We start from the raw sequence: 20,008 nt of genomic DNA on the forward strand, positions 1-20,008 counted from the left end.
CAGCCACTGCCAGGGCTCCCAAGGGAAAACCTCTCTGTGCCACTGTGGAAAACTGCCCTGCATGGGCTGGGGCTGGGGCTGGGGCTGGAGATGGGGCTGGAGCACTTCCAAGACCTTCCCAACCCTCCCCAGGACAGGCCCAGGGTAGAGGAGTTGGAATTGGGCCATTTGGCTTTTGGGCTGCATGAGGTTAATCCAAGCCCTTTCCAACAGATCCAGAATAGCTCCATCAAAGCCTCAGCAAACCTTTGGCCGTGGCTGTGTCACTGTCCAGCTGAAAACAGGGACAATCCTCCCAGATTTCTTCTTGCTGAGCAGATCTGTGGCTGTGACAGGGCAGGGATGGGGAAGGGATGGATGAAAGGATCTCCAAGCCCAGAGGACACACTCCAGGACAGCAGCTCCCATGGAAGCTGGGCTGCAGGTGCTGTTATTAAAAAGAAAAGCATCCTATTATCTCCCATTCCACAGCCAGTTTGGCTTGGGGGAGTCCAGCATGATTAATAATTCATGAAATTGCATTGCCAGAAACAAGAAACCAGCAGGAAAGACTTCAATCAGACTCTGTAAAATTAGAGGGGCTGATTTGCTTCAGTCTATTCACTCCATTCGATACAACCACTATTAAATGTTGAGTAAAATCCTTGCTTTAGGTAAATCCTTCCCCAGAGGAAAAGCAAGACAGCCAAGGAGGGAAGACAGGAACCCAGGAGAAAATCCTGTATTGGCTCCAAGTCACAGGAGGTGCAGTTCCCTGGTCACTTAGGGGTGATAAATGGGAAGCCCATGAATTATGAGTGAGGGGCTCACGTTTCATGGAGAGCTGTTCCCCAGAGTGGGGATGTGTGGGAAATAGGAATAAGGATATTTTTCACATTTGTTCACCAGAAAGCACTCTGGGAAGGATTAGATGTGGGCTGGAGAGTTGGCTGATGGTTGCCTTGTGCATTGGTTGGGGTGATGCCTTTTTGGGGCTACCTAAAAGCAGAGGCCAGGCAAAATTGAGGGAATAAAAAGTGGTTGTGTTTAGTGAAGGGCCTTGAAAAGGCACATTTTGGGCAGAAAAAGCCCCTGAGGGGCTACACCCAAAAATGGACCATGGGTCACGGGTTTGCACACTTTTATAAGTTTGGTCCATTTGCATATTGGGGGTTAATCTTCCAATAACATCTTCAGGTAATGAAGTCATTGACCCCAAGTTTGCTCCCCCTCAACTCATTTTTGTTGTACATTTCTTGGGGCCTGAGGCAGTGAGGTGTCCTTGACTGCCAGACCTGGAGGGGAATTGTGTCTGCCCAAAATGGGAGAACAGCAGCTAACACTGAATATGGAGTTCAAAGTTATACACTAAAGATTTGTAGGATTACAAATATATGAAAAATATAAAAGCAAAAATCCTGAGGCACCATGGGAGACCTGTGGACACCACAGAGATCTGACGGATAAAGGGACACACCAACAACGACACTGCCATGGCAGGCAGTCAATGAGGGCTTGTTTCAGTTAAATTTGTTTAAGTTTTGTTAAATTTGGTTAAATTTGGTTAAGTTTAGGGTATAAAAAGACTCGGTTTGCTTCAATAAATGAACTTCTTTGGAGTAACAAGGAGGTCTGTGTGTCTTTGCTCCCCATTGCTACAGGGGTGTGTTGGGGCAGCCACACCTTCCCCAGGCTTGGAAGGACATCAGGAGGAAAGGTAAAAGGACAAAAATAGAGCCACTGCCCTGTTGGTCTTGCTTTCCTCTTCAAAACAAAGCTCTGGTAATAAAGGGAAAGGTTATAGAAGGAATTCCATCCTTATCTAGGGAGCTCCTGGACAGGGAGGCCTCTCCCTGGCATGGTGAAGCTCTTCTTCCCTCAGGAGTCAAAATATTTTTAGCAAAGCAGCTTTTATTTGCTTTATCTCCTGGATTTCTTTGCTTGGTGCTCCATTTCCAACCTGGTGGTCCTGAAGAAATGCAGACCTTTCAGGAGATGCTGGGAGGAGATCCTGTGGGACAGCAGTCAGCCTGGGCAGGAATTTTGGGTCATGAATCTGAACTTTTGGGATGAATCTGAACTTCAGGCTAGACTTCCAGTGGATGCCAAGTGTTTGTTACAGGCTGGAGAAGGGAGGGCTGGGAGGAAGAAGGTCAGGTCCTGGAATACCAGGGCTGGGGGATGTGAGGACTCCCTGATGGGCAGGGAGGCATTTTGGGGCCATTTTGGAGGCATTTTGGGGCCATTCCCCAAGAAATGCATATCTGCATCTTTCAGGACTATGAAGCAAACTCAGAGCAGACAGCCTTGACTGCTTTTTGCCAAAAGCTTAATTGCAATTCGAGAGGCTGAGGGGAGGCCAAAGTCCCAGCAACAACTGGAGAGTGGGAGTGAAGCAGTGGTGGCATAACACAAATAAACCTGCTTGGATTTGCATAACACTGGGAGCTTGTGCACCAGCAAAGCTCAGGCTGGGCAAGATTAGCTCTGCTAATGAGCTTTGCTAATCCAAGTCCTACAAGTGAGGCACAATTTGGGCATTTGACCCTGGCTGGGCACAATCACAGAGCTCCCTGTGAGTGCTGTGCTCTCTGAGGATTGACAATTCCCCAAGCCTGTGCTGAAGGATTTCACTCCATGACATACACACCATGGTTTTGTCTGGTTTTCCATTATTCAGCCCTTGTGGTTTTTACCACTTCCCTTGGGAGCCTCCAGCGAAGCCCAATCTCTGCATTGTTCCAAACATTTCCTGATATTCAGCTGCTTCTTCCTTCTATTCATGCCCAGCAGAATTGTGCTCCTGCCTGGCTGTGCCCTCGATTGTTTGGGGTGCTCCCAGCCCTTTAAAACTGGGAGTTTTTGCTGTCAGAACACAGAATAAACTCCCTGATTTCTCCTGTCCTTGGGATTTGTTGAAATTTAACGTCCCTCCATGCTTCTGCCTAGGAACAGCAGCCAGCCCTGGGCAAGTCCTCTGTTGGTGTCTTCTCCCTTCATTTCTGCCCTGTGGTGGCTCTTCCCACCAGGCTGGCTCTCCACATTTCCCAGGGATTTTTTTGTGAAAAAACCCTCATTTTCCTCTAGGAAAACATCAGCACTTGCTAAGTCACATTCCAGGTAGAGCCATCCCAGAGCCTCAGCCCAGGGGAGCTGTGAGGGATGAAATGTGGATATGGAACCTCCTGCTGGCACTGACAGCTTGGGTTGGGAGGGGTCCCAAGGATCATCCATTCAAGCTCTGTGCCATGGGCAGCATCACCTTCCAGTCCACTGTCCCTGCCTAAAACCCTGGCTGCACCATGTCTGGAGCAGGAGCAGTCACCAGGATTCAGAAAAACCCCAATAAACCAACTCTACTTCTCTGGATTTTCATTAAAACCCCGCTCTGCAGGACGGGAAGAAAAAGGGAAAGGTTTTAGTGTCCCTTTGGGCACTGTCAGGCAGGAGTGATGTCACAGCCTGGGAACCAGGCTCTGGCCAGCTGGAGCAGAGGGCTCTGCTGGAAAACACCTGCTCCCTTTGCCAGGGATAAGATTTCAGAGTAGCTGCATCCTCCTCTCAAAACAACAGTGTCCATTCCCACCGGGATCTGGCCCAGCAGAACTGGGGGAAAAGAGCCAGCAAGCCCAGATCCCACAGAAAATACAGACATGGTGAGTTTCTGAACTCATTCTGAAGAAGAAAATAACCAGGAATTTCTTTCCTGGATAACATTTCTGCAAGAGGACACAGTGGGCTTGATGTGCTCATGACTTGGAAATGGCTCCATGTTATGGGAAAGATGAGGAATGAGAGGGAAGTCTGCAGAATGAATCCCTTCTCCATCAACAAGAGGAATTAAAGGTTTTGAAATTACTTAGATAACCTTGGAAGAGCCAGATGAAATTCCTGTAGGACATGGAAAGCAAAGGAGTGAGGAGTGCTGGAGACACGGAGAGGACTCTGTCTGCAGAGATGACTTTCCTGGCTTATTTGGAATAAAATAAAAACAAAGGCTGAGGACAAAACATGACATTTTTAAGGATATTCAAGTCCAGGCCTTGGTGTCACCAGAGGTTTGGATTTACATGACCCAGCAAACAGCACAAATTTTTATTTTACCTTTTCCCCAATTTCAGCAGCTCATGATCCTGCCTTTGCTTAAGTGCATTAAGTACAGAAAGGTCTAAACATTTGGAGAAGAAATATCCTGGCATCCATTGGCAAAAAGTTCTGTTGGGTAGGAAAGTAATGGAACATTAAGTGCTGCTAAATAAACAAACTGAGATTTTTAAATGAGGCCTTTTTAAAATTGCAAGGGGATGGCTTCAAATGAGCACTTCCCTTTTGTTTTTCTTCTCTGCCATCTCTCTCCAGCACTTACAATTATTTTAAAATTCTTCTAAATGCTTATTAAAAAAACCCCCAAAATTGGAAAGATTATGCTTTGCACTTCCATTTGATTCCAAAGAGATTTTTGGTTGCTGTGTTATAAAACTTTTCAAAAAAGGTTTCAAATGGAAGCTCTGACAAACCATGGAACATTAGGAATTCTGCAGCATTAATGAGTTGTTGAAAGGTTAGAGAATCACAGAACCGTGGAGTGATTTGGGCTGAAGAGAACTTAAACTCACCCAGTCCCACCCTGCCATGGGCAGAGATGCCTTCCAGTGTCCCAGGTTGCTCCAAGCCCCATCCAGACTGGTTCTGTTCAGGAATTTTCCTTTAAAATCTTTTCCATCACGAACCTTCGTTTCTGTAAAGTGATGATTTTTCTCTTTCCCCCCAGGAAAATGCCACTATTACTGATCTTCTCCTTTAGCTTTCCTGGCAAACCCCTCAATGAAACACCCCGTTCAAACACAATTAAACCTGTTGGTTTAATCACCACAGTAATGATCCTTTGGGATCACCCAGACACTAAACATTATTCCACAGGATTTGTGGTCCTAAAGCTGACACTTTAAAAGTGTGAGAGCTTTAAAAGCTGTGCCACAGGATGAGAGAACGAGACAGCACATCATGAATGCATTGCAGACAGTCAAAAAAATCCAAATAAAACAATTTGAGGCACAAAGTTGATTTTTGGGGCTCATAGGGGTATTCCCTTCCCCAGGCAGGGCTCCTAAACCACTGAAATGCCACCATGCCACCCCTGGATGCTCCATTTGTGCCACAGCAGCCTGTTCATGGATTCTGTGGATGGAAGGCTCCATGGAATCCTCCAAAGACATGCAATATTTAAGGCCCAAATGACAAACGAATTCTGCTGGGGCAGGAAAGAACAGGAAAGGAAGGAGCAATAAAGGAACAAAGGTAATGCCTTGGTCATGCATATTCCAGTGGCCTTCAAATGCCAGCTGGATTTGGGTTCTGCTCTTTGGCTCCTTGGAGGGCTCCTAAGTGCCCTGAAGTAGGAAAATTGGCACAAGAAAGCCTCAATTGCCTGAAAATACTCAGCAGGTTTGACAGCAGAAGAATTAAGTGTTAATCACCGGGAAATGCAATACGCTTGTTTTCCGGGCAAAATTATCCCATAAATTCAGGTGTTCCTGCCTGGCTGAAATCAATGGGAATTGCACATCCCAAAGCCACTGACACAACCAGACACAGCCCAGAGGTGCCATTTCCATGGGATTTCTGTGCACAGGCAGCAAATTCTGCAAAGAGGGGGTAAAACTTCTGCTTCCAAACATTGTGCCTTCTCAGCAGCCACCCTTTCCAATAAGATAACAGCCCAGTTTCCCTTGTTTTCCAAAATAACTCCAGATTATTGATGTCCTGCCAATGTTTTAACAAGAAGAGTTCACTAAATCCCACCCTGTCCCAAGTCTAGGATGAACACCATGGGATCAGGGTGGGGACACCAAGTGGGTTGTGCAGAGATGAAGAGCCCAGGAGTCTGCTCCTTGTTTTTCCATTTTAAAGCAAACACTCTTCTGTAACTGGAACCAAGAAGAGAGGCAGCCTCCTCCTTTCTTCATGTTTGGCAAATAAACCTCTCTTAAGGGCACTGTGTTGGAAACGTTTGTACTTTATTTATTTAAATGAAAATACACAGAGTGGGCTGATAGCACAACATTTGCCCTATTTAGGAGGAGAAGGATAAAGGCATCCATGGATTACTTTGAGTGCCTTGGAGGGCAGCAGGACTATATTGCTCTGGGGATGTTTTCTTTCTCATCCACACCAAAAATTTTGTGTTCTGTAGGGACAAAATTGGAATTTTCAGGTTTTTATGTGATCTCTATAGGTTAGGGAACACCATCACGGCTCAACCTACAGATTGCACTTTTCCAGCTTCTAGTTCTGGCTGTAGCAGAAAAAGTGCTCCTTATAAAAGGAAAAAAATCCTAAACCAAGTGGTGACTGAATGACCTGCTCACTACAACTTCTGGATTTAATGGCAACCAGGGACGGATACAAAGCTGGAATCACCACGGTGGTTTAGAAGGATGAACTCCACAAAGGGCATAAATCCCATTCCCAATCTCCTGTAACATTTTAAGGAGTTGTTCTCCCAGGCCTTGACGTTCCCAACAGCTGAAGATATTTGTCAGGAGAGTTTAATTAAACCAATAACTGCGGAGAGAAAGCAAACATCCCAGCCAGGCACAGCTGCCTGGGTCCGTTCCAGCAGCAGCAAAGTTGGCACAATCACCACATTCTGCCTAAATTCTCGAAGAGGCACAGAAGTTTTGGGTTAAGATTTATGGTGCATTTAATCTTTAAGGGGCCATCAGCCTCCTCTCTGATGGGTTTGCCCAGCCCGGGCAGTTTTGAAGCTCAGACTCAAAATGTTAATCTGAGAAAAGGTTTCAGTGAGTTTATCCTAATCTGTGTCAGAGCACCCAGCTCCCCCATATCCTTCTTTCCCTAAAAAAAAAGCTTTCGAATGCGGCGGCGTTGGTCAATGGGTTCCCACTGAGAGGTCTCAGCCTCGCATGAGAATGGGTGTGAAAAGCAGCCGCATCTCCCCAGGGATCAGCATTTCCATGCAGCCGCCTGAAAATGCCCACAAGCCACGAAAATGTGTTTCTGTGCAAATGTACTGGTGATACTGGCTGGGTTTTCCACCCTGAGCCTTCTGCCAGCCCCACACTCAGGGACAGCGATGCCTTTGGCCACGCCGCCACCATTCCCCCACATTTTCTGCCTCTATTTTTACCGAACAAACAAAATGGACCTTCGCCCATCGGGAGCAGGAAACATCTGCACGGCCACCGCTCTCGCTCCGAATCCACGCTCCTGTTTTTGTGTTTCGGTGCACCGGGGGCTCGCAGGGGCTGGGGCAGAGCAGCCCGGAGCTGCTGGGCTGTTACATGAGATATTCAGGAAGTTATTTGCATGGAGGGATAAAAGCCCGTGCCAGCAGCCGGGTGCGCTGCAGAGGCGACTCAGCCACGGTGGCCACCGGCCCAAGGAATTACATCGCTCGCGGCTTCACAATGAGTTGTTTACTGGCCTTGGCTGCCTGTGGGGAGAGCCAAGGAGAGCGGAGGAAGAGGAGAGACAAACACAATGCGAGCGAGACGCGTTAGGGGGGAGGCTGGGCTTTAGCAGCAGCCCCGGCGTTTCAGCCCCATGGAAGCAGAGAGGGCTGAAAAGGGAATAAAATGAACCATCCGCCGCCTTGCTGCTGCTGCCAGAAGAGCCTGGTCCCTACCTGAAGGGCTGATATCGAAGGTAAGAGGGGGGGAAAGAAGCAGTTTTTAGGCAGAGGGCAGATTCACCGCGGGGCAGCTCCCAGGCAGACGCAGCCACGCTTCTCTGAGTATCTGTAATTATGGCCCTGGAGAAGGAAAGCTGACCGGCTTTCCAGCGGGAATCCAGCGATTCAGGGCAAGAGCTCAGACTGCTCCAGTCAGCTCCTCGGAGAATTTAAAACAAAACAACAACCCCCAGCCTAACAAACAGCGCCTTTCTAAATCTGCCCAGGGAAATATTTGCTATTTTATTTCCACGGCCAACTTTGCTCTGCAGTTTCCTAATCTTATCCAGTGCTCTCCCGATTCTCAGCTCCCCCCTCTGCTCCTCACTTTTTTTTTTTTTTAATTGGAAGGCAAAACAATTACGGCCGCGGGAAGGCAAATCCGAGCTTTGGGGAGCTTTTCCCGGCTCGTTCCCATCGGGCACGCTCTCCCAGGCTAATTGCTCAGGAAATCCGCGCTGCTCATTGTCGGGCTGTCCTTAAGCTGCTAATTCCGAGCTGGGAGAGGCTCTGGAAGGGAATCCATGGATAGAGCCCCGCGAGAGGGACCCAGCGGAGAGCTGGGGCGGGGCGGGCTGCGGCGCTAATAACACATCCCTGCCCAATGGAAAGCGTTTCCTATGGAGACCCCCAGGAGTTCCCCCTGCCCACAGCCCCTGCCCAGACATTGGGCCCATTCTTGGTTCCCGATTTCCCAAGGCGCGATGGCAGCGGCGGCGCTCGGCAGCCCCGGTCCCGCTCGGAACAAAGGCCGGGCAGCTGCCGCCCAGCGCGGAGTTTGAGGATGAGCGGCTGAACTTGGACAAAGTGGGATTCCCGCGTGGGAATTGCGCGGTTCGTGTCCCCGGGACACAAAGGACTGTCAGGGAGGGGTCCCCTGGAAGCTCCGAGCCCCGGGAATGGTGGCGGTCCCGGTAAGTTCCCCCTTGCCGAGGCAGGAAAAGCGGCCGGGTTTCATGGCAGCCCCGGGCGGGGGTTCTGAGGGCTGGCATGGATGAGGGGGATGAATCCCGCCGGGTTTCACTGCAGATCCGCGGTGTTTCCCCCTTCCCCCTGCTCCAGCCCTGCCGTGGCTGGGGCTGCTTAAAGGCAGAAAGATGAGCTCCAAGTTTTGGGAAAGTAATTCCCGTGCGAGCTGCTCCTCCAGATTGCATGGAAATGGTTCTGACTCCCAGCGCGATTCTCCATTGCCATCGAGATTCTCGTTGTGGCACTGCAGGTGACAAGTTTAGAAGTTTTCTGTCCTGTTGTTTGTTGTGTGTTTGTGAAAAGGATCCCTTGGTTACAGCTTCCTTTTGTACTTGTAGTCAGTGTCATAAAGACACTTTAGGCTTATAATGGGTTGGATAGAAATGTGGCATTCACCTTCGTTTAATGGAGGGCTGGTTAAACTATAATGTTTAATTTCTAATGTTTTTGTATAAACTATACAAAAACATTAGAAATTAAGTTATAAATATTATACTGAAAAATTTAAAATTTCGATTTATTGCTTTGGCTTCCATTCATGGCTAAAATCTACTCCTTTAAAGCTGCAAAAATCAATAAGAAAAATTCAAAGAGAGCTCAAAAAAAACCGGGTGTCTGAAGTAAAATGAACGATGAACAACATCATTTAAAGATTTGGCTGTTTGGAGGAGAGAGGATTTAACACAATATAAGCACATGGCAGACAAATTTGCAGGAAGAGTTTGGAGGTTTTAATGACATTCCCAAATCATTGTTTGAGAGGAGACAATTGTGTGTGGTTTTTGTGTTGCTGCCCTATAGGAACAGAACAGTCAAATCCAGAGGATGGGAAGTGCAAAGTTCACAGCTCGGTGATAAGGACATTCCCCCCTTGTAGTACTTTTCCATCTTCTTGCCCTTAGGAGCATTCCCTAAAAACAAAACAGGCAGGAAACCCTGGTACTTTGGGGGGTTCAAAGCCTCTGCATTTTAAAAGAAAGTCCTGAAACACAGAGGAGGGAGGAAGGGGATGGGAGAGGAGGCTGAACAAACATTTCCATGGAATCCTTTGAGGCTAAAAATGAGAATCCTCTTCAACTGATAAAAATCGGATTCTTCCAAATTCCAGGGTCAAGAGCTCAGCTCCACACAGACAAACACAAGAAATGCCCCAGTTCTGCACATTTAGGGCATTGCAATGAGGCCCAAAACTGCAAAGCTGCACCTGGGGCTGCTGAGGAGGAGGGATGGAAACATTCCCTGGGCAGGGAGAGGATGCTCTCCCAGCTGGAGGATGGATCAGTCCTCCAGCAGTGAGTGACCTCATGGCTGGAGCACAGGAGCAGGAATTAAATCAGTTTCATCCAGAGCTTGGGCCAGATCCTGGGGACAGGGTGCACTGTTGGAGGGGACGTGGCAAAGCCGTTTGGGATTCTGTCACTGTGGCACTTGGAGCCATCTGGGTGGATGCCATGTCCATGATCCATCCGTGCCACTGCCCCTCGCCCTGTTACAGCACATTTGGGATTTTGATATTTCCCAATGTCTGGGTGTTACTGGTCAGGGCTGTGTGGCTGGAGTGGCGCTCCAGGATCCCAAAGGAGCCGGCAGGGCAGGGTGGGGAGAGGCTTTAATCTCTTTCATTTGATGGCTCCTGCAGCACTCAGCCACCCTCGGCAGGTCTTTCCAGGTCAAGCCTGCGTGCAGAGCCTCACTCTGCTCCTCCTCCCTAAATAAGGATCCGATTTAGTCCCGGGGAAGGGGAGCCACCACTTTCCACAGAAGGGAAATTCTCTCCCTGAAAAGAGGAGCTCTTTATTCCCAGAGCAGACAGTGGCTCTGCGAGGCTTCCTCCTGCACCAGCTCCCAGTTCAGCCCCATCAAAGGGGTAAAGATCCACCCTGCTCCAGAGCCAGACCAGCCTGAGCTGACCCTGCTGCAGGAAAACTTGCTGGATTATTTGTGATGTGTTTGGTTGGTAGGAAGAGGAAGATCTCTTTATCTTGGCAAGTGAAATTAAGGGACATTCATCAGTCCCTGAGCCCTGAGACAAAGGTGTGCTCTGGCAGCAGAGCAGATCCTTTCTCTGCTCAAAACATGAGCTCATCAGGCTGTGAGACCCTGTGATGCTGTAAATACACAGCCACAGCAGACCTCTTCTTTTCCTCTCATAATATTCCCATTTTCCTTTCTTGAACCTGCAGACAACTCACCCTCTTCATCCCCAGCATGTTTTACAGATGGATATAACCATATTTAGCAGGAAAAGCAGCAGCCAGCCCTTGCATGATGCCAAAATGTCATTGCCTTGCCCTCATAATTAGAAATCTGATTTCTAAGGAGCTTCACTGCAGAACTTTGCTGGTAGCTGAGATTGGATATTTCTGCATTGTGGAGTAATTTCTTGGTTATTTTACCACTTTACAGAAAAAGCCAAGTTGGACAAGGCTTGGAGGTGGAAGATGTCTCTGCCCATGGCAGGGATTGAATAGGATGGGCTTTAAGTTCTCTTCCAACCCAAACCGTCCTGGTTCTACAATCTTCTACAATCCTCAAAATTTCCCCTTTTCCTCTCAGGAAAAAGCCATTAAAGAGAAAAAAGCCCTGTTAGATCAAGGCCCTGCAGTAAATAATGCAGGGCACAGATCCCTCAAGGTCCCAAACACGGATTTTATCCAGCCCCATGGATGGACTGGCCCAGCACCCAAAGCAATCCAGACAGCCCCTCCAGCCAGGCCACCCTGCCAAGGTGAAATTGGTGTTTGTGCTGCTGTGCTGGCACCTTCTTGCTGCAAGGCAAGGCAAAAAAAGTCCATAATTTCTGGATAATGGAAGGAGAAAGTTCTCAGCTCTCCCATTTCAGCAAAGGGAGTGCAGAGGATCCAGCCCAAGGGGATGAGGATGGGGTGGCTAAGAGGAGCTGAGGAAAGGCAACAAGGAGCCAAAAAAGCCAAGGAATGGCCGAGGAACCACTGGAAATTGTGTCAGGGAAAGCAAAGAAAGGCAGCTTGTTGGGCAGGCTGCTGACTGGGAATCTTTTGGAGCTGTGAGCAAATAAACCCAGGCCTGTTGTTGGAGTCCCCAGTGGCTCAGGGAAACAGGAGTCTCTTATTTTTTTATGTTGTGTTTTTTTTTTTTTCTTAGCCACACTTTGTAATGAACCAGAGCTACATCAAGGACACGGCAACCTCTACCACAAACATTATTCCTGGGTGAAAACAACCTGGTCAGACAGGGTAACTCTGCTTTTCAGCACTTCATCAGCTTTCCTTTGCATCTAAATCTTCCCTATTGAACACAGCTCTGCCATTATCCAGCAATCCCTGGGGCTCCAAACGAGCAGCATTCCCTCACTCCTCCAGCACCAAAGGCCGGGCAAAAAGCCGCTCTTACAAGTGTTAAATAATGCAAACTTCGCCGAGCAGTTTGGGGTGAATCACATCGCTTCCTGGCGACGGCCCAGCCCCTCCGGAGGCTGCTGGGGATGGGGAGAGGCAGAGCACGCCAAGGGTTAAAGGGTGATGTAAATGGAGAGAGACATTCCCAGTGCAAACAAAAGGAGAGTCATGCCCTGAGGATCAGTGGCTGAATGTGGGCTAAGGCAGTTCGCGAATCTCTTCTGAAGGAAACATTTTAATTAGCTCAATCCAAAACAGATACAGCCCAGAGAAGGCACCACGAGCAGGAAATGCTTTGTAAGTCTCAGAGGACAGTGAGGAGACAACGGCGGTGCTCAGCAATTAAAAACAAAAAGAAAAAGGGAGAAAAAAGGAGAGCGCCTTTAGGGTTCGGGCTGAGAGGCTCAGGTTTCCTTCCCTGCTCCATCCTGGAGAAGGATTGAATCAGGGTGTACAACAGAAAGGAGATGCTGAGCCTGGAGAGGATGCGAGGGTCCCCAGGAGCCCAGGCCCAGGCCAGCCCAGGGGACAGCAGCGGCTCCCACCCCATCCCTGCGCTCACTCCCGGCCCAGTGAGAGGCGATGCCTCCCCAGGCCCCCCAGGTTTGGGGTTTTTCCTTGAAAAACCATCTGCTGAAACCTCACTGCAGCGAGTCCTTCCCAACGCCAGCTTCCCACAGGTACAGCAGGCGATGTCGCACCCGCAGCAAGGGCTGGGGCCTGCCAGGTCCGGTGACACTGAGCACAATAAGTGTCAAAGCCATGAATGAGAGCCTTCCTGCCCTGTTTTTTAGGCTAATCACCCGCAAACGTCCCCATTGCCCGGCATACCGGCCGGGCATTCACTCCGATAAACCGGGCGAGAATGGCGCTTTGAAGCTCCACAAACCTCCGTGGACTTCAAAGTCCCACTTGTGTCTGCTCTTTCCCCACTGTTCTCCAATACATCACTTAGGATTAGGAAATGAAAGAGATTAAAGCGTTTCTCCTTCCCAGCGCTCGGGATCGTCAATGGAGCTTTGTTTACAGGCAGCTGCTCCGCTTCCCGGCCTCTAATCCCGGCCTTCCCCTGCTCCCACCGCACCGCACCGGGCAGAGAACTGGGAATCTGCCAGCATGGAGCACTCTCAGCACTCAGCGAGCTGAGCCCAGCCCCAAAATTGGTGTCCCAAGCTATTTCCCATCCCTACACCTTTCTCTGGAGGAGCCACATCCAGCATCACCTGCTCCAGCTGCTCCAGCTTTCCATAAACCCACACTGCTGGGAAAGCAGAGTGCAGCACCAGCTCCTGCCCTGGCAGCCTCCAACAGGGAAAAATCTGCCGCCAGATTGCCCCAGACTGCAGGTTTGTCCTTAAAGCTGCTGCCAGTTCACACTCTCAGAGCTCTCCCTGAACAAAACCTACTTTTACTGAAAAAAGAATATCGAAGTAAGTGGAAATTCCATTGCAGGAGCTGAGATGTTCAGTTTTTCATACAGAAAAAGGTTTTGGTTTCTAAAAAATGTATAATAGTTTTGATTTTAATTATTCAGACAATTTCAGTTTACTTATTTTATCTATAGTCACCAGTCTGACAGAACTCAAGCCCTACAGACTTACACAGAATTATCATCTCTGCAAAAATCTGCCAAAACCCCAAACATCCCCCCACAAAAAAAAAACCCCTTATTTGTACCTTCTGCCTAATTAAAGTGGAGCAAAGGAAGGAAATAAACGCCAAGAAGCTGCAGAGCTGAGTTTGTTGTACAGCTGTAACCCTGGGCTCCGTGGTGGGAGTAAGTTACTCATCCCACAGGTGTTGTAGCAATGGGGTGAGGAGCAGGGAACTGCACACCCTGGAGTGAATGGAATTCTTGCCAGGAGAAGGTAGAAATAAAGCTCTTGCTGTGCCCCAGGAAAATCCCTATTTATTTCCAAGGCTGGGGGCTGAGACCCTATCAAAACACAAGGAGTGTTGCCATAACCTGGGAGAAAACCCAGAGAAACCCCCCAGACCCCACTGTCCTGCAGGTTTTGCCTTCTCTACCTATAAAGCTTTGTTTCTCAAGATTTAAGAGATAACCTGAGTACACACCACGATAATCCAGCACAGATCCTTCAGCCCTGGGAGGTTTTCCCATCAGGGCTGTGCCAGACCTCCCAAAGCCAGGGCTCAAATGAACACCCAGGGTGTCCTTCACGTCCAGACTGATAAAGTTCCACTCATCTGACACCTCACATGACTAAAAGAAAATGTGATGATGCCAAAAATGCCAGCCCCAAACTTCATGCTGGTGTTTTTCTGACTTCAGCTTGCTGCACATGTGGAGAATGGGATCAGTGTGGAGCAGGAACAATGGGATAATGGAATGACAGGGCTGGTTTTAAATTTGTTTTTTCCCTGCAGTAATTCCTGTTCTGACAAACAGCTCCTCTGGATGGAGCTGCAGTCTGGCAGTCTGGAGGTGTCTTGGGGTGCTGGGAGGAGGAAATACAGGAATTGTAAACAGGATACTCAGCCACCATAGGAAGTAACACCAAGTTTTCCTCTCTTTTCAGTCCATGGAGGATGGGATATTTCTACTATAAAAGAGCAAAGCCTGGAGCTACTCTGCTGATCCTCACTCTGAATTACAGGGTTTTGTGAGGGATGGCTGGAGGTTTGCTGGTACCATCCCTACTAGGAGAGAGAATATTCTGAATTTTATCACACTAAACAGGGGGTTTATTGCATTACATTCATCCCCTCTTGGACTGGCCCCCAGTTGAAATATAGGATTTAAAGCTTTGCTCTGCCTGAAATATAAAAAACCCTACTTTGTCATCCTGTATTTACTCAGTTTTAAAAAATATATTGCTTCACTTTTTCCCAGCAAGGCAGCAGCAGTGGTGTCCATGAAGAGCATCCCACTGCTTTAATCCATAGTGGAAAGGAAGGAAAGGGAATTTTACACTGGGAAAACTCAATCTGTGGACTCGTCCTACAGAATTTAAAGCACATGGCTGGGTTTCAAAGCCACTTGTCAGCTTGTTTAAACACCTCAGGGTTCCATAGGTAAACAAGGCAGGCTGTATTTTAAAGCCCATAAGTTAACTAGACAATTGCTGGCAGGCAATTCCCAGAGATTGGACACTGGAAAAAACGGGATTTGACCTTGGGACTGTCTGGAGCAGAGCAGGGAGAAAAGAGTCAGGTGATGGAGCATCCTTTTTCTTGTGTGAGGAGTATCTGGGTCAGGCTGGTGGCAACACTTGGTCAGCAGCAAAGGTGAGAGTTCCAAAGGCACCTTGCAGACCTGGCTCTTGAGGAGCTGCCAAAATCCAGGTTGGAAAGTGGGGTTCCCACTGGGCTCCCAGGCTGTGTGAGGTTTCCAAGGACACCCAGTCCCTCTGAGGGGACCCTGCACCAGGAGATGTGGCACACCTGGGGTTCACACACCCAGGGAGTCACATTCCAGCATAAACACAAACTCCTGATGGAGATAACAGGGATGTCTGCACTGGGAGGGAGCTCCAAGACAAGGATTTAATGCCTTAGGCTGAAGGTTAAGCCAAGGCTCAGCTATTCCTGTTGAAGCTCATGTGAGCTTTCCAATCCAACTTAACTTGTGTTTAAAGGCATTTGAACTTTCAGGCAAGACCTTTCCTTTTTTCCTTTTACCACAGATCCAAAGAAAGCGAGTTCAATTCCACATTTGAGATTTTACTCAGTCCTTCCCATAAAGTTAAATATTTTATATCAGTTTTTTAGCTTGTTTTCCAATAAATTCATTTAACCATTAATTTAGTAGGAAAAACATCTCCACAGGAGAGACCTCCAAGTTCCAATTCATCTTTTTGGATGTCCAAAGGATGAAGTCATCTGGGAAGGCAGATCTGGGCATCCTCCTTTCTTGTCACTTTGCCAGGTGCAAAGGTGAGGTGCTGCCTGCTCCCAGGGGCACAGCACCAGATTTTGGGAAGCCTGTGGGTCTCCAGGCATTCCCAGGTGAGGAACTTGCCCCTTCCCTGCAGCAAAGCCGTGGCTATCCCAGCTTTCCCAACACTTGCCATTTTACCAGCAAGGCTGACAGCTCGCATGCGAGAACTCCAGGAGGAAAACATACAGAAAACATCTGATTTTGATAATTGGAATCCCAAATTGTCTCCAAACCATGATTTGTTTTCCATTTTATTTGTTTATATGTTGCCATTGCAACCTTTAACACAACTCAGTGACAGGTTTGGAGCTGAAACTCCTCTGTCAGGGGCTCACTCTGGAAAGGATCCCACTCTTCACAAGGGTTTCGCCTCCAAATTACTCCCAGTTGTAGCTCCTAAATTTCTTAGATTACAAGGAGATTCCAAACTAGTTCTTATTTGGTTGGCTGGAGTTTGTAAGGAAAAGGTCTTTCCCTTCGTGACCCAGCTTTGCTCCACATTTCCAAGAAGTGTTGAGCTCATGATCCAACTCACAAACCCTCCTTGCTCCAGAATGACTTTTCTTGAGGAGACTTTCCAAGGGATTATTGTCACAGGCATTAAAATACTTAAAATAGCCAGGAGAGATGATCCAGGGAGTTCAGGAAGCACCTATGTCCAAGTAAAAACATGCTCACTTCACGTGTCTCCAAAGCTTGTTGAGTTGGGACAGAGTCTTACAAGAGTGTAGTCCATGAGATTTCCCAAATTTCACATTCCAAACCTTGACAAAGAGTAGGAATGAAAAGCAGCTGTTGGTACAGCTTAGAGGAATCTTTCTTGGGAAAGTTTTACACTTGCAAAAAAATTCCTTTTGGAAGTAATACCATATTTGCAGACATTTTTAAGCAAGGAAAAAAAGGGAAACATGGCTTTGGGAAGTGTTTTTGGTAAATATTTCTGAGCTACAACAGTTTTCCACTTCGGAAAACATGTGTAAGGATGCTTCTATTTTCAATTAGAAAAAAAAGGCAAAGCAGCTCTTCTTTATCATAGGTATTGGTGGGCTTTTTTAATACTTTTGCATCACAAAAGGTTGAAAATCCATAGAACTCACCTTTGTGCACAGTTTAAAGCAAACAATACAACTTTCATCTTTTCTCCTCCTGTTACAGGTTTAGGGCAAAATTTCAGATGTTTCATTCTGTTCAATTTCTTTCCAAACATAGCGGGCCAATTCCATCTCAGATTTTAAAGAAAAACCTTTCCAAGGGGAATGTTGGAATTATCATAGAATTGTTTGGGCTGGAAAGGACCTTAAAGCCCCTCTTGTTCCAACCCCTGCCATGGACAGGGACACTTTCCATAGACCAGAGAACAATCATTCTCCTTCAAAGTGGAGGATGAGAGAGGGATGGAAGAAAAGGAAAGGCCAAATTCAGTAAGTTCCATCTCCAACTGTGAAAAACCCCAATAATACTGGAATTTGTAAAGACTGGCTTGAAAACTAATTCCTGCTGTAGTTTGCACATCCATTAATTTGGGAATTTCTCTTGCACAGCCACTTTGGTTCAAGACTGATGGAGGTTCTCTCTCTCTCCTTTAGGATGAAAGGATCCATGAGGGAGATGTGGTAGGAAGGAGTCCAGCCACCTCCCTGGAATGCGTTCCTTTGGGAAGGGACGAGCTCCCTGCCTTATTTTATGGATGTCACTGAAGTAGACTTTGAAGGCCTTTGGAAGCCCATCCCAGACTTGGCATGGGAAACCACAGCAACAACCATACCTGCCTGACAGATGATTCCTTCAAGTACAACCTGTACGGAGCCGTGTACAGCGTGGTCTTCATCCTTGGCTTGATCACGAACTGCGCCTCCCTCTTCGTCTTCCTCTTCCGGATGAAGATGAGGAGCGAGACGGCCATTTTCATGACCAACCTGGCGGTTTCAGACTTGCTTTTTGTCTTCACTTTGCCCTTTAAGATTTTCTACAACTTCAACAGGCACTGGCCCTTCGGGGACAGCCTGTGCAAGATCTCGGGCACAGCGTTCCTCACCAACATCTACGGGAGCATGCTGTTCCTGACCTGCATCAGCGTGGATCGCTTCCTGGCCATCGTGTATCCCTTCCGCTCCCGCACCATCCGCACCCGGAGGAATTCCGCCATCGTCTGCGCCGGCGTTTGGATCCTGGTGCTCAGCGGAGGAATTTCGGCCTCGCTCTTCTCCACCACCAACGTGTCCAACACCAGCACCACCTGTTTCGAAGGGTTCTCCAAAAGGATCTGGAAAACCTACCTGTCCAAGATCACCATATTTATTGAGGTGGTGGGCTTCATCATCCCTCTGCTGCTCAACCTCACGTGCTCCTCGCTGGTTCTCCGGACTTTACGGAAGCCGGCCACCCTGTCCCAGATTGGGACGAACAAGGAGAAGGTGCTGAAGATGATCATCGTGCACGTGGCCATTTTCGTGGTGTGCTTTGTCCCCTACAACTCCATCCTGTTCCTGTACGCGCTCGTGCGCTCCCAGGCCATCGCCAACTGCTCCCTGGAGAGGTTTGCCAGGACCATGTATCCCATCACGTTGTGCATCGCCACCCTCAACTGCTGCTTCGACCCCTTCATCTACTACTTCACCTCCGAGTCCTTCCAGAAGTCCTTCAACATCAAAACCCAGATCAAAATGGATTCTCTCTTCAAGACAGAGATGCCGCTCACAAAGACGGCGCTGCCGGCGCCGCAGGATGAGATCAGTGACCAGGCCATCACCAACGGGGGAGATCCCACATCTGAATCCCATTTCTAGGGAGATGTTTACACAGGGAGTTACCCCCCATTAACTCCTGATTAACACCACGTGGCAAAGAGCAGCTCCAGAAAATGGGGGCTCACACGTGGGGTTAATGAAGAAAAGCTGCTGGGGGACGACAGATCCTCGCACTGGGATGGTCCCACCATGTTCCACAGGTGAACACAAAGTGTGAAAATCCCAATGGATCTCCCTTTGGAGATTATGGATAGGCTACAACACATGCATCAACTCAGGAGGGAACAGAACAGCTTCTTTAACCAGAAGATGCCAACATTTGGCATTTTTCCCCCTCAGCAGTTGACATGGGACCAGTTGGGAAATAGAAAATTTCATTTTTTTAGAGATTCCTGCCAATATTACTGCCTTCTGCAGGTGCATCCTCATCCTCATATGTTAACTCAGTAACTTCCCACAATATGTATGTTTGCTTACAAAGGCATAATAAAAGCTTGTGGCTTTTCCTTACTCCACTGCCAGAGTGCAGAGCCTGGTTTTCCTAGAGACTGGAATTTATGGAGAGGTTTGAAGTGTAAATAATTGTTTAGCAATTAGGCAAAAAAAAGTTGCTTGGTGACAGAAAAGATAATAAGAAAAAAAAAGATAATTATTACTACAGTTCTGAAAGATGAAGTTTCATTTTTATCAGATTAAGCTGTCATTTAATTTATTTGATTATTTTTAATGCCACCTCTGGGAAGGAGTAAAGAGCTCATTAATGATCTCTTGCACCTGGGCTTTTAAATCCCAGGGGATTTTATGATTATTTCTGGGAAGGGCTGGACTGTAAGGTCAGCGGTAGAAGGGCCTGAAACCCCAGAGTTCTTCCAAGGGCAAAGCTCCCATACAGAAGGTGAGGCAGCTGAAGGCCCAGGAGTGCTGATCCCACTGAAATATGGACAAGAATTGTCACAGCACCCAACTAAGGGAGGATCTGTGATTGTTTAATGGGTATTTAGGGCCTCAAGGTAACTCAAAAACCAATTTGCTGCACTCTTTTCTTAGCTGGTTACAGCAATTTGTCTTGTTTTCCAATTAATTTATTACCTTTCCTTTTATAGATTACAGAAATATATGGAAAATTAATTATTTGTATGTGTTGCATTTTACCACCTGGTTCCTTTCTCCAGCTCTTGGCTCGTGTTTGAAGCTCTACAGCCCTTCCCAGGCTGGTTCATTCTTAAGTGTAAGAAACAGAAATGAGGAGAACAATTTCATTTGAAAAAAATATAAAGTTACAATTTGTTAGCTCAGCAATCTACATTACCATGGCAAAGCTACTTCTAGGGAATTATTGCCA

General features: G+C 47.7%; 1 protein-coding gene across 2 annotated transcripts; it reads left to right on the forward strand.

Annotated features, from left to right (window-relative positions):
• The first annotated feature begins 7,139 nt into the window (after positions 1 to 7,139).
• On the forward strand, positions 7,140 to 19,794 carry LPAR4 (lysophosphatidic acid receptor 4). 2 transcript variants are annotated; one of them, XM_064712685.1, is made up of 2 exons: positions 7,140 to 7,647; positions 17,506 to 19,794. In XM_064712685.1, the coding sequence occupies exon 2, from the start codon at positions 17,659 to 17,661 to the stop codon at positions 18,703 to 18,705; it is 1,047 nt and encodes a 348-aa protein (XP_064568755.1). In that variant the 5' UTR covers positions 7,140 to 7,647; positions 17,506 to 17,658; the 3' UTR covers positions 18,706 to 19,794. The 2 variants fall into 2 exon arrangements, with proteins under 2 accessions (XP_064568755.1, XP_064568756.1); XM_064712686.1 differs by lacking the exon at positions 7,140 to 7,647 and adding an exon at positions 8,006 to 8,586.
• The last annotated feature ends 214 nt before the right edge of the window (positions 19,795 to 20,008 follow it).

The sequence above is a fragment of the Zonotrichia leucophrys genome, chromosome 4A (assembly GCF_028769735.1).
Source record: "Zonotrichia leucophrys gambelii isolate GWCS_2022_RI chromosome 4A, RI_Zleu_2.0, whole genome shotgun sequence".
Classification (NCBI taxonomy): Eukaryota; Metazoa; Chordata; class Aves; order Passeriformes; family Passerellidae; genus Zonotrichia; species Zonotrichia leucophrys.